This window comes from Salvelinus alpinus, chromosome 20, assembly GCF_045679555.1.
Source record: "Salvelinus alpinus chromosome 20, SLU_Salpinus.1, whole genome shotgun sequence".
NCBI lineage: Eukaryota > Metazoa > Chordata > Actinopteri > Salmoniformes > Salmonidae > Salvelinus > Salvelinus alpinus.
Window position 1 is genome coordinate 12,680,845 of NC_092105.1, and position 18,231 is coordinate 12,699,075.

The following is an 18,231-nucleotide window of genomic DNA, read 5'->3' on the forward strand; positions in this document are numbered from 1 at the left end:
GATAAACAGAGAGCTGTTAGGTGATAAACAGAGAGCTGTTAGGTAATAAACAGAGAGCTGTTAGGTGATAAACAGAGAGCTGTTAGGTGATAAACAGAGAGCTGTTAGGTGATAAACAGAGAGCTGTTAGGTGATAAACAGAGAGCTGTTAGGTGATAAACAGAGAGCTGTTAGGTGATAAAGAGAGAGCTGTTAGGTGATAAACAGAGAGCTGTTGGGTGATAAACAGAGAGCTGTTAGGTGATAAACAGAGAGCTGTTAGGTGATAAACAGAGAGCTGTTAGGTGATAAACAGAGAGCTGTTAGGTGATAAACAGAGAGCTGTTAGGTGATAAACAGAGAGCTGTTAGGTGATAACAGAGAGCTGTTATGTGATAAACAGAGAGCTGTTAGGTGATAAACAGAGAGCTGTTAGGTGATAAACAGAGAGCTGTTAGGTGATAACAGAGAGCTGTTAGGTGATAACAGAGAGCTGTTAGGTGATAAACAGAGAGCTGTTAGGTGATAAACAGAGAGCTGTTAGGTGATAAACAGAGAGCTGTTAGGTGATAAACAGAGAGCTGTTAGGTGATAAACAGAGAGCTGTTAGGTGATAAACAGAGAGCTGTTAGGTGATAAACAGAGAGCTGTTAGGTGATCAACAGAGAGCTGTTAGGTGATCAACAGAGAGCTGTTAGGTGATAAACAGAGAGCTGTTAGGTGATAAACAGAGAGCTGTTAGGTGATAAACAGAGAGCTGTTAGGTGATAAACAGAGAGCTGTTAGGTGATAAACAGAGAGCTGTTAGGTGATAAACAGAGAGCTGTTAGGTGATAAACAGAGAGCTGTTAGGTGATAAACAGAGAGCTGTTAGGTGATAACAGAGAGCTGTTAGGTGATAAACAGAGAGCTGTTAGGTGATAAACAGAGAGCTGTTAGGTGATCAACAGAGAGCTGTTAGGTGATCAACAGAGAGCTGTTAGGTGATAAACAGAGAGCTGTTAGGTGATAAACAGAGAGCTGTTAGGTGATAAACAGAGAGCTGTTAGGTGATAACAGAGAGCTGTTAGGTGATAACAGAGAGCTGTTAGGTGATAAACAGAGAGCTGTTAGGTGATAAACAGAGAGCTGTTAGGTGATAAACAGAGAGCTGTTAGGTGATAAACAGAGAGCTGTTAGGTGATAAACAGAGAGCTGTTAGGTGATAAACAGAGAGCTGTTAGGTGATAAACAGAGAGCTCTATGAGAGCTGGTGATAAACAGAGAGCTGTTAGGTGATAAACAGAGAGCTGTTAGGTGATAAACAGAGAGCTGTTAGGTGATAAACAGACAGCTCTCTGAGAGCTGTTAGGTGATAAACAGAGAGCTGTTAGGTGATAAACAGAGAGCTGTTAGGTGATAAACAGAGAGCTGTTAGGTGATAAACAGAGAGCTGTTAGGTGATAAACAGAGAGCTGTTAGGTGATAAACAGAGAGCTGTTAGGTGATAAACAGAGAGCTGTTAGGTGATAACAGAGAGCTGTTAGGTGATAAACAGAGAGCTGTTAGGTGATAAACAGAGAGCTGTTAGGTGATCAACAGAGAGCTGTTAGGTGATCAACAGAGAGCTGTTAGGTGATAAACAGAGAGCTGTTAGGTGATAAACAGAGAGCTGTTAGGTGATAAACAGAGAGCTGTTAGGTGATAAACAGAGAGCTGTTAGGTGATAACAGAGAGCTGTTAGGTGATAAACAGAGAGCTGTTAGGTGATAAACAGAGAGCTGTTAGGTGATAAACAGAGAGCTGTTAGGTGATAACAGAGAGCTGTTAGGTGATAAACAGAGAGCTGTTAGGTATAAACAGAGAGCTCTCTGAGAGCTGGTGATAAACAGAGAGCTGTTAGGTGATAAACAGAGAGCTGTTAGGTGATAAACAGAGAGCTGTTAGGTGATAACAGAGAGCTGTTAGGTGATAAACAGAGAGCTGTTAGGTGATAAACAGAGAGCTCTCTGAGAGCTGGTGATAAACAGAGAGCTGTTAGGTGATAAACAGAGAGCTGTTAGGTGATAAACAGAGAGCTGTTAGGTGATAAACAGAGAGCTATTAGGTGATAAACAGAGAGCTGTTAGGTGATAACAGAGAGCTGTTAGGTGATAAACAGAGAGCTGTTAGGTGATAAACAGAGAGCTCTCTGAGAGCTGGTGATAAACAGAGAGCTGTTAGGTGATAAACAGAGAGCTGTTAGGTGATAAACAGAGAGCTGTTAGGTGATAAACAGAGAGCTGTTAGGTGATAAACAGAGAGCTGTTAGGTGATGGGTGAGTTACTACTTTTCATTCCCCAGCTCTACCACTGCCTGAAGAGTGTGTCTAAATGCGCAGCGAGAGCGCTGACTGTTCCGGTGACTGAGCTTCATCCTAAGCCTGCTCTGTCAGACTATCTGCCATTCTGCCTCAGGCCTGTGTGGAACAGACAGAGGGAACACAGCCCTAGAGGACCAGAGCCAATCCACGTAACTCGTACCTCTATTTTCTACCCTAACCCAATGTGTGTGTTTGTGTGTGTATGTGTGTGTGTGTGTGTGTATGTGTGTGTGTGTGTATGTGTGTGTGTGCGCACATGCACAGTATACACAGATACTGTCCTAGACTAGAGGATTACAGTGTTAAAGCTATAGCTAATCCCTCTGGAACCACCATCAGGTTAACACAAGGATCACTCTGGAACCACCATCAGGTTAACACACTGATCACTCTGGAACCACCATCAGGTTAACACACGGATCACTCTGGAACCACCATCAGGTTAACCCACTGATCACTCTGGAACCACCATCAGGTTAACACAAGGATCACTCTGGAACCACCATCAGGTTAACACACTGATCACTCTGGAACCACCATCAGGTTAACCCACTGATCACTCTGGAACCACCATCAGGTTAACACACGGATCACTCTGGAACCACCATCAGGTTAACACACGGATCACTCTGGAACCACCATCAGGTTAACACACTGATCACTCTGGAACCACAATCAGGTTAACACACGGATCACTCTGGAACCACCAGCAGGTTAACGCACTGATCACTCTGGAACCACCATCAGGTTAACACACTGATCACTCTGGAACCACCATCAGGTTAACACACTGATCACTCTGGAACCACCATCAGGTTAACACACGGATCACTCTGGAACCACCATCAGGTTAACACACTGATCACACTGATCACTCTGGAACCACCATCAGGTTAACACACTGATACTGTTACACTACCAGGTTACCAGGTTAGCACTTTATTTGACCTTTTAGCAGGGAAAACAATACCAATAGATTAATCAAGAAGCTTTTTTTGGGAGGGGGCGTGTTAAAATAGCCCACAATCTATCAATTGTGTTGAAATTGTTTATTTAAGTACCAGAGAGTGCTTATTGTAACCTCACTACCAAATAAGGCACATTTTAGGATCCACTGCATTTAAATACATCTCCACTTGCATAATAGGGAATGCAAGTGTCAGAGGCATGGAGCATGCAGTCTGGATCCCTGTCACAGGCCCTCAGGCCGCTCAAAACAATGAGCTGTAAAACCCCAGGTGAGAGAGAGACTGTAACCCACTGTAACCTCTGCATATAAACAGTACAGTCTATATATGACGGCCGACCGGTCAGGCACTTATTGTGAGTGGCTTTGCATAAGAATGAATTAAAATGTAAATGCAGAAGGAACACATGATATCTGGCCACCAAAGTGAGTGGAGTGCGTCCATAATGTATATTCATTATAGATGAGGAGGCACTTAACAACCAAACATGAAAAATGACTGGAAAGTTCCATTGTCGAAAACAACACTCAGATAAGGACACACGCACACGTACAGGCACGTGCTGACACGCAAACACACACATACACGCACACACACACACACACACACACACACACACACCGGGAAATCAAGACTAATTGGCCAGCTCCACTCCTTGCCATTGGCAGACAGTGATAAACAGTATTGTGTTCTCTTAATGTTGACTAAATGTTGACTAAATGTTGACTAAATGTTGACTAACAGGATTTAGAGTTCCATTAGGGAAACATCGATTGCAGACGGATATGAGATGTATTTTTTATAGAGATTAGTTCCGTGGTTTCAGACTGTTTGTAGCCAGAGGATAACTGGTGTATGTGGGGCACTCATCAATCCTTATTGATCGTCAAGCAGCAGGAAATCAAAGTGAAACAGAAGCATCTCTGATTGCTGTGAAACTGTCTGTCTAGCTGTTCTCACCACTTAAAGCCTCTCTTTCTCTATCTTTTGTTTCTCTGTGCTTCATAATTTGTCTTCAATTCACTGAATGTGCATTCGGGAAAGTATGGAGACCCCACATTTTGTTACGTTACAGCCTTATTCTAAAATGGATAAAGTTAAAACATTTCCTCATCAATCCACAAAAAAATACCTCATAATGACAAAGTGGAAACAGGTTTGTAGAAATGTTTACAAATGTATTGAAAATAAAAAAAAGAAATACCTTATTTACATAAGAATTCAGACCCTTGCGATGAGACTCAAAATTTAGCTCAGGTGGATCCTATTTCCTAAAAACCTGTTTTTGCTTTGTCATTATGGGGTATCGTGTGTAGATTGATGAGAAAAAAACGATTTAATAAATTTTAGAATAAGGCTGTAACGTAACAAAATGTGGAAAAAGTCAAGGGGTCTGAATGCTTTCTGAATGCAATGTTTATACAAGAATATGTGGACACCCCTTCAAATTTGTGGATTCGGCTATTTAAGCCACACATATTGCTGACAGGTGTCCAACATTGCTCAAACACCCATACATTCTACATAGACACACATCAGCAGTAGCATGGCCTTACTGAAGAGCTCAGTGACTTTCAACTTGGCACCGTCATAGGATGCCACCTTTCCAACAAGTCAGTTCTTCAAATGTCTGCCCTGCTAGAGCTGCCCCGGTCAACTGTAAGTGCTGTTATTGTGAAGTGGAAATGTCTTGGAGCAACAATGGCTCAGCCGTGAAGTGGTAGACCACACAAACTCACAGAACAGGACCGCTGAGTGCTACAGCACTTGGCGTGTAAACACTCACTACCGAGTTTCAAACTGCCTCTGGAAACAAGAACTGTTCGTCGGGAGCTTCGTGAAATGGGTTTTCATGGCCAAGCAGCCGCACACAAGCCTAAGATCACCATGCGCGATGCCAAGCGTCGGCTGGAGTGGTGTAAAACTCGCCACCATTGGACTCTGGAGCCGTGGAAACGTGTTCTCTGGAGTGATGAGTCAAGCTTCACCATCTGGCAGTCCGACGGACTAATCTGGGTTTGGCGAATGCCAAGAGAACGCTACCTGCCCCAATGCATAGTGCCAACTGTAAAGATTGGTAGGGGAGGAATCATGGTCTGGGGCTGTTTTTCATGGTTCTGTCAAGGCCCCTTAGTTCCTGTGAAGGGAACTCTTAAGGCTACAGCATACAATGACATTCTAGATCATTCTGTGCTTCCAACTTTGTGGCAACAGTTTGGCGAAGGCCCTTTCTTGTTTCAGCAATGCCCCCGTGCTCAAAGCTTTTTGCACATGTAATGTATCTCACCAGAGAAGGCATCCGAGTGAGAAAAACAGCGCCCCTCTGTCTCTGTGTGTATATGCCATGATCTAACGCTGTCTGGTCCAAAAGAGAATGGCATTGTTGACGCCAGTACCAATGAATGCAAGGGAAGCCAGCGAGCCAATCAGCGTTGAGCTAATTTGAGTGAGCTCAACTGTGAATGGTCCAGGCAGCACACCAAAAAAAAGTGTCAAGGAAAGCCAGGATTTGGCTTCAGTCCAATCACATCTCATCAAGAGCATACGTCACTGACAGAAACTCGTTGTGCATTTCGTTGTGTTGTTGTTCTCCGGTGGCTAGCTAGATAGCAAAAAACGATCCTTTCCTAACTTAGCCATGGCTGGAGATAGTGATTTGGACTTGTGGTTTTACTTCATTCTCCACACTGGCCAATGATTATAACGGCAATTCTGGTCCAACCATACATTCAAACATTGTGCCCCTGGCCTGAGAGGATGGAAGTTCAATATGTAGCTAGATGTAGAAGGCTAATGTTAACTAGATAACGTTGCCCATGAATGGAAGTTAGGCTAGCGAGCAAGCATTTTAGCCAGGTAGCCTAGGACAACAAAAAATAAAAGCATGTACTGTATGACAGAGTGATAGGCCGTTTAGACAACATGAAAGAGAGGAGGATGGCATTGGTGTTCCTCAACAAGTAGGGTGAGTCAACAAATCAAATCAAATCAAGTTTATTTTATATAGCCCTTCGTACATCAGCTAATATCTCGAAGTGCTGTACAGAAACCCAGCCTAAAACCCCAAACAGCAAGCAATGCAGGTGTAGAAGCACGGTGTAGAAAAACAATGCAGGTGTAGAAAAACATGTTTTTTCTACTTGCACCAATGTGCACGCACGCACACACACACATCATATTTAGCTTATGTTAATTGGATTAAACTGTTTTTGGTATCTTTTAGTTGTCACTGTATTAGACAAAGCAGAGGTGATGTTGAAGTTGAAATGGTGCTGGAATAGTGGAGGCAGCTTCTGTTTTCTTTGCAACTTGCAGTAACTCTCTGTGGTTCTAAATCAATAGTTGTTTTGCGGCCTGAAAATGTTGGAAACATTAACTTGCTTGACCGTGCTGTAGGTCATGTACATTAACTGTTTGTTACATGCAATGTGCCTTTTGGACTTCACCGGAGAGAGTTTGCCCAGGTTTGGCTGTCATTGTAAACAAGATTTTGTTCTTAACTGACTTGCCTGGTTAAATAAAAATACATCGTATTGTCTCAGCCTTAGGCCTATATATGACGATCGCAAGAAATATGAACTAACAGGTTACAGAGCAAACAACCAATTACACAACACATAGGTTGTAATATGGCTTTTTCCCCAGTGATTTTTCCCCATACACCACTACTGGCAACAGGTGTTGCATTATGGGGTGGCAGGTAGCCTAGTGGTTAGAGCGTTGGACTAGTAACCGAAAGGTTGCAAGATTGAATCCCCGAGCGGACAAGGTAAAAACTCTGTCGTTCTGCCCCTGAACAAGGCAGTTAACCCACTGTTCTTAGGCCGTCATTGAAAACAAGAATCTGTTCATAACCGACTTGCCTAGTTAAATGAAAGAAAAAAAATATATAATCAATTGAAAGACAGATTGGCACATGGTCCAATGGTCCCAAAAAGGATACTAAAATAGCTAAAGTAATGTTCATTACAAAAGCTCTGTACTAGGCAGAACCAGAGCCACATGAGTACTGCAAACTATGTATCCAGTCATTCTTTATTGAAGCCACAACAATGCAATCAGAATGAATTAGAAGGAGCTAATGATCGATACCCTAGACAAAGCAAATACAAAATCTGGACCTTGAAGCCAGTTTAACTTCTGATTTTATTCTTCCACTCTAATGAAGGACTGATTTAGACCTGGGACACCAAGTCGGTACAATTAATGATCAGATAAAACAGCAGTACTCCAGACCAGACTTTCAGGATCGGATTTGAATACCCCTGCCCTAGACCCAAGACCGAATGTGTTTTTTTTGTAGTGGAAAACTTATTGCAATTTGTCACACTATTCTACACATTGTGTAGATTCAAAGCTAATTTCCTACAATTCTACACATTTTGCCACGAGCAGAGAGAAAAATGTTCTGTTTTATAGCTCATCTCATGCTATTGTTCACATCTAATGCTAAGATAACATTTAACAGTTTTCAAGCTAATTTCCTGCTATTCTACATGTGTTCTATTGAGGCTGAGAGAAATGTATACAGTTTTAAAGCAAATTTCCTGCAATTCTACATTTGCCATTGCTTATGACAGGCCCCCCCCACCCCCCCCCAAAAAGAAAAGGAGTTTGGGGGCCCCGGGGTACGTGCCAAGAAGGCCAACCCTTGTTCTGATCTGGAGAGCTACTGGGTGTATAGGCTTTGGTTTCAACACTACTCTCACTAGCTAATCAAGGTCCTGATGAGCAGCTGATTAAAGTAGCAGATTCAGATGTGTGTTAGAGCAGTGCTGGAGCGAAAGTGTGCGGAAGAAGGAGGGTTGGCCCGTCCTGGTTCAGACAGGCTGCAGAGGAGACTGGAACAACGGGGGGTTGATATACTGCAGTAATGAGAGATTGTGTCAGAGAAGAAGAGTTAGCTCTCTCTGCCTCTCTCTCTTGCTCTCTCTCCTCTCCATCTCTCTGCCTCTCTCCCACCCCTCTCTCTCGCTCTCTGTCTAGCTCTATCTGCCTCTCTCACCCCTCTCTCACACACACACACAGTGCCTCTCAATATTACGAATATGTTTTTCCCCTAACAGTAACAGGGGCTCCCGAGTGGCGCAGCGGTCTAAGGCACTGCAGCTCAGTGCAAGAGGTGTCACTACAGCCCCTTGTTCAAATCCAGGCTGTATCACATCCGGCCGGGATTGGGAGTCCCATAGGGCGGCGCACAATTGGCCCAGCATCGTCCGGGTTTGGTTGGGGTAGGCCATCATTGTAAGTAAGAATTTATTCTTTACTGGCTTGCCTAGTAAAACAAAAAATGTCAGACGGTATATGATTTGTCCCTATGTTGAATCAACACTATATTAAAACTACAGGGACAGGTGTGGGAATGACGCAACTTGTCCACACCTCGGCTGTGAAGGAACAGTGTAACCAACCATTTACGTACCAATACTATTTATACACCATTTCCTGGTTTCATAGAGCGTATCAGAACACCGTAATGAACACCATCTGTATATTCCTCTCATGCTAATTAGCATAGCGTGTGTGTGTGACTGTGTGTGTGTGTGTGTGTCTACCGTAGACATTGTGAGTCTAACGTTCCACATCATCTGGAACCATTAAGCATGAATTAACACACACTCACACACCACACACACAGCCATAAAAGCCTTTGAAGAGCCTTCAAAGAGGAAGCCCTTCATTTTAGGGCAATTAATGGGTTATCATTAGCCTCTCACACTAGGCTAGCCAGCAGAGAGGTCACGACATATCGTAAGCTCTTCTCAACCCACACCTCACTTCTCCAGCCAATACACCAATCGCCTATCATTCAACTCCATTACTGCTCTGCCCTACTATTCTTAATCGATCCGAATTGAAATAATATCATAAAGTGGTATTGACTGCATAGTTAAATTGAACAGCCCCCAGCCCTGCTCTACTAAGAGCTCATAGTCCTACTTCCTGGATGGGTTAGGCTGGTTGTGACCTTATACTCCACAGGGAGGAAATAGTAAGTCTGTCCTATTCCCCATCGTACAGCCCTGTTAACACTATATCTCCCCTCCAACTCTCCAGGAATGATTCAAACTACCACGGCCCAGGAGGGACACACAGCACTAAGGAAACTACCACGGCGCAGGAGGGACACACAGCACTAAGGAAACTACCACGGCCCAGGAGGGACACACAGCACTAAGGAAACTACCACGGCCCAGGAGGGACACACAGAACTAAGGAAACTACCACGGCCCAGGAGGGACACACAGCACTAAGGAAACTACCACGGACCAGGAGGGACACACAGCACTAAGGAAACTACCACGGCTCAGGAGGGACATACAGCACTAAGGAAACTACCACGGACCAGGAGGGACACACAGCACTAAGGAAACTACCACGGCTCAGGAGGGTCACACAGCGCTAAGGAAACTACCACGGCCCAGGAGGGACACACAGCACTAAGGAAACCACCACAGCTCAGGAGGGACACACAGCACTAAGGAAACTACCACGGCCCTGGAGGGACACATAGCACTAAGGAAACTACCACGGCTCAGGAGGGACATACAGCACTAAGGAAACCACCACAACTCAGGAGGGACACACAGCACTAAGGAAATCACCACAACTCAGGAGGGACACACAGCACTAAGGAAACCACCACAGCTCAGGAGGGACACACAGCACTAAGGGAAAACACAGAAGACAGCATCCTCTCATTAATGAGGAGACGGAGAGATAAATGAGGAGGAGAGGTGTTAGGAGAGACAAGAGATGTGAGTGTGTGTGTCTTACCTTCGCAGGACAGGCCGTGGGAGGTGACGCCAGAGAGGCTGTCTCTACAGACGTTACAGAAGGTGGGCCGTGCGTGGGAGCAGGCATACCAGTTGTGCATCCCTGAGAAATGTTCCACATTAAACTGTGCTGTCTGACAAACGAGAGGTTAAATCAGGTTGGCAACACCAGGATAGACAAGTCGGGTACTTTAATTCAAACATTAGGCTCCCTTTTGCTCACATTAAGAAACACACACTGACCAAAATAATTGTAACATTTAGAATAGACGGATTGGCACAAATGACCCTGACATTTTTAAGAGACGGTGTGACACAGATAACCGTATCTTTAAATAGATGGAACGGTACATTATCCAAAGGGTCTTCCACATCTAGTAAACATTGTTTGCATGTTCACATTGATTACCTAAACTCAGACACAGTTAAAGAAAACCTATATAAATTGCTAACATAAATTGCATTACAGTGCTCACTATACAATTTTTTTGGACAGCTCAGTGGTGTTTTAGGTGAGCAACATAGAACCTATACACACACATTTTACACAAGCATTTGAAGAGATTACATGACATTTTTTCACTTCTTTATAGAAGACTTTTACAACGTATAGAAGACAGATTTTGACCATAAATCATACCACACGCACACGCACAAGCACATGCACACACGCGCACACACACACACACACACACACACACACACACACACACACACACACACACACACACACACACACACACACACACACACACACACACACACACACACACACACACACACACACACACCCCATCTATCCATCCCTATTAGAACATGGGACATGGGAGTATCCTGAACCTCTAGTGCTATACTCCGCAGCTCAGCGGTGCATTGCAGTGGAGAGGAAAGAGGGCAGAGAGGCAAACAATCTTATATCATCTTTCTTTCCCAATTGAAAGGCATTAATATGCCATGCTGGCACTGTGTTGTATACCCTGTTTCTGCCTGGAGACAAGCGCTGCAGTCGACCAATATCAACAGTTATATCTGATTCTGGTCACGGCTAAACATAACAAACGGATCATTTCTAAACGGCAATGCTGTTAAAAAAACATCTTTGAGAAGATAATACAGGGACTATTATTATTCAGCATGAATATCTAACAGCCACTCTTATCTTCCTTTTGTAAAAATATGAATTGGGTTCGTTATAGAGTGATGTGAGGGACTATTTAGTGGCGAGCTCTTTTTCCTGGTGAGTTCTAAGACACCCAGAGAGTAAGACAGACACTAGCAGTTAAAAACCTGTAAAACCTTTCCGTATAGACAACATGTGTGTGTGTGTGTGTGTGTGTGTGTGTGTGTGTGTGTGTGTGTGTGTGTGTGTGTGTGTGTGTGTGTGTGTGTGTGTGTGTGTGTGTGTGTGTGTGTGTGTGTGTGTGTGTGCGTGCGTAGGTGCGTGCATGCATGTGTGACTATGGGACTCCTCTGAGTGTGACACTGTGTGTGTATGCATGTGTGTATGTCTCCTGTGAGCTGGGCTTCCACGACCACCCTCAATGGGTGAAATAGTTCCCCCATGTTCCAGTCCACTGCACGATACAGAGCATGCAACCCACTGCGTACACTATACTACCCTGCTGCTCACACTACACTACCCTGCTGCTCACACTACACTACCCTGCTGCTCACACTACACTACCCTGCTGCTCACACACGTTCAAAAGAAACAACAGAAACAGAAATATTTGCACTCTAAACAGCAACAACTGACATAGTAAGCCAATGATCAGATCAAAGATCTATTGTCCTTCTCCCTCTTCTCTCCTTCCAGCTCTCTCCATGCCTCGTTTCTCCATGCCTCCTCTCTCCATGTCTCCTCTCTCATTCTCTTCCTCTTTCTCTCTCACTCTCAAAAGCTCACACAGGCAGTGGATCTGTTGCTATAGAGAACAGAGAATGGATCTGTTGCTATAGAGAACAGAGAATGGATCTGGTCTTACCTCGTAATGCTCTCGGGACTGGACGGACTTCAGCGAGCTGATCCAGTCCTCCATCTCTTTCCTGTTTTCCGCGCAGAGGATGAGCCTGCGGAACGGAGTGATCACCTGGATGGATAGAGAGACAGAGAGAGAGAGAGAGAGAGAGAGAGAGGGAAAATTAGTGTACTGTCCTCTCCTCTGCCTGCTCTGCCTCTGAGCCGGCGGGAGATTCGCTCTCCGTCTTTAAGAGAACTAGCCCCCTCCCTCCCTCGCTCTCTTTCTCAGCCCTCTCAAATATTTCCTCACTCTCTCCCTCATCACTTATTCACCCTCCCCCCTCTCTCCCCTACCCTCCTCTACTCTCTCTCTCTCTCTCTCTCTCTCTCTCTCTCTCTCCTCCTCTCTCTCTCTCTCTCTAACACTCCCTCTGTTTTGAGTATGATGCGAGGTGACAGGCAGAGCCTTCGTAAAGGCTGATAGCCCATCACCCCACTTCCTCCTCTCTTCCTTCTCTCTGTCCCTCTCTCTCCGCGCTGAGGGAGGAAAGGAGAGCCTCCCAGGAGACACACAGACAGAAAGAGACACAACCCTTTAGACACACCGACAGAAAGACATAACAGACAAAAAGAAATGAGACAGAAAGACATGAGACAGAAAGACATAACAGACATAAAGACATAACAGACAGAAAGACATAACAGACAGAAAGACATAAGACAGAAAGACATAACAGACAAAAAGAAATGAGACAGAAAGACATGAGACAGAAAGACATAACAGACATAAAGACATAACAGACAGAAAGACATAACAGACAGAAAGACATGAGACAGAAAGACATGAGACAGAAAGACATAACAGACAGAAAGACATAAGACAGAAAGACATAACAGACAAAAAGAAATGAGACAGAAAGACATGAGACAGAAAGACATAACAGACATAAAGACATAACAGACAGAAAGACATAACAGACAGAAAGACATGAGACAGAAAGACATGAGACAGAAAGACATAACAGACAGAAAGACATGAAAGAAAGACATGAGACAGAAAGACATAACAGACAGAAAGACATGAGACAGAAAGACATGAGACAGAAAGACATGAGACAGAAAGACATAACAGACATAGAGACATAACAGACAGAAAGACATGAGACAGAAAGACATAACAGACAGAAAGACATGAGACAGAAAGACATAACAGACAGAAAGACATGAGACAGAAAGACATAACAGACAGAAATACATAACAGACAGAAAGACATGAGACAGAAAGACATAACAGACATAGAGACATAACAGACATAAAGACATGAGACAGAAAGACATAACAGACAGAAAGACATGAGACAGAAAGACATAACAGACAGAAATACATAACAGACAGAAAGACATGAGACAGAAAGACATAACAGACAGAAAGACATGAGACAGAAAGACATGAGACAGAAAGACATGAGACAGAAAGACATAACAGACATAGAGACATAACAGACAGAAAGACATGAGACAGAAAGACATAACAGACAGAAAGACATGAGACAGAAAGACATAACAGACAGAAATACATAACAGACAGAAAGACATGAGACAGAAAGACATGAGACAGAAAGACATAACAGACAGAAAGACATGAGACAGAGATACATAACAGACAGAAATACATGAGACAGAAAGACATGAGACAGAAAGACATGAGACAGAAAGACATGAGACAGAAAGACATAACAGACAGAAAGACATGAGACAGAAAGACATAACAGGCAGAAAGACATAACAGACAGAAAGACATGATACAGAAAGACATAACAGACAGAAAGACATGAGACAGAAAGACATGAGACAGAAAGACATAACAGACAGAAAGACAAAACAGACAGAAAGACATAACAGACAGAGATACATAACAGACAGAAAGACACGAGACAGAAAGACATGACAGACAAAAAGACGTGAGACAGAAAGACATGAGACAGAAAGACATGACAGACAAAAAGACGTGAGACAGAAAGACATAACAGACAGAAAGACACGAGACAGAAAGACATGACAGACAAAAAGACGTGAGACAGAAAGACATGAGACAGAAAGACATGACAGACAAAAAGACGTGAGACAGAAAGACATAACAGACAGAAAGACACGAGACAGAAAGAAATAACAGACAAAAAGACGTGAGACATAACAGACAGAAAGACATGAGACAGAAAGACATGACAGACAAAAAGACGTGAGACAGAAAGACATGAGACAGAAAGACATAACAGACAGAAAGACATGAGACAGAAAGACATAACAGACAGAAAGACATGAGACAGAAAGACATGAGACAGAAAGACATGAGACAGAAAGAGACAAAAGCCTTTCAGCATTCATCACTTCTTCATCATTCTGGATGATCTCTCCCTACTCTTCTTTTCTTACCTCCCTTTCATTTTCACCCCTAGGCCTTCTTTCTTTCTTTCTCTCTCTCTCTCTTTTCTCCTCTTTCTCCATATTTCCCTTCCCTCTCCTCCTCTCTCATCCTTCACCCACCCCCCCCCTTCTCCTCTCTCTCTGTTGTTCTCTCAGGTAGTTAGAGTGGGTGTTAACCTGGCTGACATTGATTCAGCACGGGGACACTCAAGGCTGTGGGTCCACACAGCAACACACAGCAACACCTTCTAACAAAGCACACACACACACCAATTTAAATCTGTTCTTCACACTCCTCCTTCCCTGTGCTTCTCATCACTCTCTCCCTGTTCCACCTCTCCCTCACTGTGCTTCTCATCACTCCCTCCCTGTGCTTCTCATCACTCCCTCCCTGTTCCAACCCTCCCTCCCAGTGCTTCTCATCACTCCCTCCCTGTTCCAACCCTCCCTCCCAGTGCTTCTCATCACTCTCTCCCTGTTCCACCTCTCCCTCCCTGTGCTTCTCATCACTCCCTCCCTGTTCCACCCCTCCCATCTCAGCAGCTGTGTCCAGGTCTGTCTGCCCTGTGGACCAGCAGCACCTGAGGCTCTGAGCCTATTACCCAGTGTGGAAACATAGCCATTAGCTCACAGACAGCAGCCAGATACACACACGTTGGTGTGTGTGTGTGTGTGTGTGTGTGTGTGTGTGTGTGTGTGTGTGTGTGTGTGTGTGTGTGTGTGTGTGTGTGTGTGTGTGTACGTGAATGCAGCATACGACACACACTCATATCACTGTTTGAGGCAGATAAACCCCATCTGTTCAAACACAGTCTCCCACACACTATTGTACTGGTGCTGAATTTTCTGCATGAAGTCTACAGTAGCACCATCATCATATAATAAAGGCTACCACTGATGCCGTTTGTCAGCCATATTGTCTTCTCCATTAGGATACATGGACAGATACAGCTTCACTGGTTCAGTGCAGATGAAATCTCATGTTGATGTGTTGTGACCAACGTGTTGTCGTTGTAATGGTGTTGTCATGAATTAATGAATTAGATAAATAAACTGTTGTCCAAAGACAGACAGACAGACCAACAGCTGCACACAGCGGCCCTCTGCATGTCTAATAGATAGAAGAACTGAAGTGTCCACAAACATACACAGACAGACATACAGTGGCTTGCATAAGTATTCACCTCCCTTGGCATTTTCCTATTTTATTGCCTTACAACCTGGAATTAAAATAGATTTTTGGGGAGGTTGTATCATTTGATTTACACAACATGCCTACTACTTTCAAGATGCAACATATTTGTTATTGTGAAACAAACAAGAAATAAGAACTTGAGCGTGCATAACTATTCACCCCTTCCAAGTCAATACTTTTGTGAGCCACCTTTTGCAGCAATTACAGCTGCAAGTCTCTTGGGGAATGTCTGTAACAGCTTTGCCCATTCTTCAAGGCAATACTGCTCCAGCTCCTTCAAGCTGGATGGGTTCCGCTGGTGTACAGCAATCTTTAAGTCATACCACAGTCTCAATTGGATTGAGGTCTGGGCTTTGACTAGGCCATTCCAAGACATTTAATGTTTCCCCTTAAAGTGGGGAAACTCGAGTGTTCCACTCGAGTGTTGCTTTAGCAGTATGCTTAGGGTCGTTGTCCTGCTGGAAGGTGAACCTCCATCCCAGTCTCAAATTTCTGGAAGACTGAAACAGGTTTCCCTCAAGAATTTCCCTGTATTTAGCACCATTCAACATTCCTTCAATTCTGACCAGTTTCCCAGTTCCTGCCGATGAAAAACATCCCCACAGCATGATGCTGCCACCACCATGCTTCACCGTGCGAATGGTGTTCTCGGGGTGATGAGACGTGTTGGGTTTGCACCAGATATAGCTTTTCCTTGATGGCCAAAAATATCAATTTTAGTCTCATCTGACCAGAGTACCTTCTTCCATATGTTTGGGGAGTCTCCCTCATGCCTTTTGGCAAAAACCAAACATGTTTGCTTATTTTTTTCTGGCCACTCTTACGTAAAGCCCAGCTCTGTGGAGTGTACGGCTTAAAGTGGTCCTATGGACAGATACTCCAATCTCCTCTGTGGAGCTTTGCATCTCCATCAGGGTTATCTTTGGTCTCTTTGTTGCCTCTCTGATTAATGCCCTCCTTGCCTGGTCCGTGTGTTTTGGTAGGTGGCACTCTCTTGGCAGGTTTGTTGTGGTGCCATATTCTTTCAGTTTTTTTGTTAATGAATTTAAGGTGCTCCGTGGGATGTTCAAAGTTTCTGAAATATTTTTATAACCCAACCCTGATCTGTACTTCTCCACAATGTTGTCCCTGACCTGTTTGGAGAGCTCCTTGGTCTTCATGGTGCCGCTTGCTTGATGGTGCCCCTGCTTAGTGGTGTTGCAGACTCTTGGGCCTTTCAGAACAGGTGTATATAAACTGAGATCATGTGACACTTAGATTGCACACAGGTGGACTTTATTTAACTAATTATGTTACTTTTGAAGGTAATTGGTTGCACCAGATCTTATTTAGGGGCTTCATAGCAAAGGGGGTGAAATCATATGGACGCAAGACTTTTCCATTTTTATTTTGTATAATTTTTTGAAACAAGTAATTTTTTTCATTTCACTTCACCAAATTGGACTATTTTGGTATGCCCATTACATGAAATCAAAATCCATTTAAATTACAGGTTGTAATGCAACAAAATAGGAAAAATGCCAAGGGCAGTGAATATTTTTGCAAGGCGCTGTACAGCGGCCCTCTGCATGTCTGATAGATAAAAGACACACCTGTGCACATCATAACGTTATTGCCCACTCTGTGTGTGATGTTGGGTTAGTGTGTGTGTGTGTGATGTTGGGTTAGTGTGTGTGTGTGTGTGTGTGTGTGTGTGTGTGTGTGTGTGTGTGTGTGTGTGTGTGTGTGTGTGTGTGTGTGTGTGTGTGTGTGTGTGTGTGTGTGTGTGTGTGTGTGTGTGTGTGTGTGTGTGTGATGTTGGGTTAGTGTGTGTGTGTGTGTGTGTGTGTGTGTGTGTGTGTGTGTGTGTGTGTGTGTGTGTGTGTGTGTGTGTGTGTGTGTGTGTGTGTCTTGTTAGCTGGTAAATTACCATGACACACATGGCCAATCACCTGATTAAAGAATGAGGATCTGATCAATCAATATAACCACGTTAACATGAAGACCTGATCAGTTAATCAATCATTTCAATTAATGATTGTTGATGATTTTTATTGAAAAATATAACTTAGCTTTAACAAATGAATCAATTCAGACTTTTTGGGAGCAGAGGCTGATGCTGGGCCTAACATCTATGGACTTTAAGATTAATATCCTTTTTAATTTTTTTAATCTGATTATGGCCCAAACAAAAAGGAGACACCCATCCATTTCCACTCCTCTGGCCCCTCACCCTCTACCCCCCGTACCACCTTCTACCTCGCCCTGCTCCATGTCTCCATGTCTAAGGCTGCGTTTACACAGGCAGCCCAATTCTAACCTTTTTTTCCCACTAATTGGTCTTTTGACCAATCAGATCAGTTCCTTTTCCAATAATTAGGAAATATATACGAATTTGTCAGCCTGTGTAAACACAGTCTAATAGCTAATCATATTAGCATCCATCCTCTCCCTCGCTATTAAACTCAAGACAACTCCCGAACCACTCAAAGGACAAAAACATTTAAAATGCACCACAACAACACAACACAAGCCAGCCCCAGAGCAAGATAGCCAGCCCCAGAGCAGGATAGCCAGCCCCAGAGCAGGATAGCCAGCCCCAAAGCAG

General features: G+C 43.8%; 1 protein-coding gene across 7 annotated transcripts in view; it reads right to left on the reverse strand.

Annotated features, from left to right (window-relative positions):
- The window catches only part of LOC139546313 (diacylglycerol kinase eta-like), a 127,130-nt gene that overhangs the window by 53,620 nt on the left and 55,279 nt on the right, over window positions 1-18,231 (reverse strand). For all 7 annotated transcript variants that reach the window (XM_071354549.1, XM_071354553.1, XM_071354548.1 and 4 more), the window contains 2 exons: window positions 12,051-12,155; window positions 10,067-10,199 (listed from right to left, as the gene is read on the reverse strand). In XM_071354549.1, coding sequence (XP_071210650.1) covers window positions 10,067-10,199; window positions 12,051-12,155 — 238 coding nt within the window. The remainder of the gene's footprint in view (window positions 1-10,066; window positions 10,200-12,050; window positions 12,156-18,231) is intronic.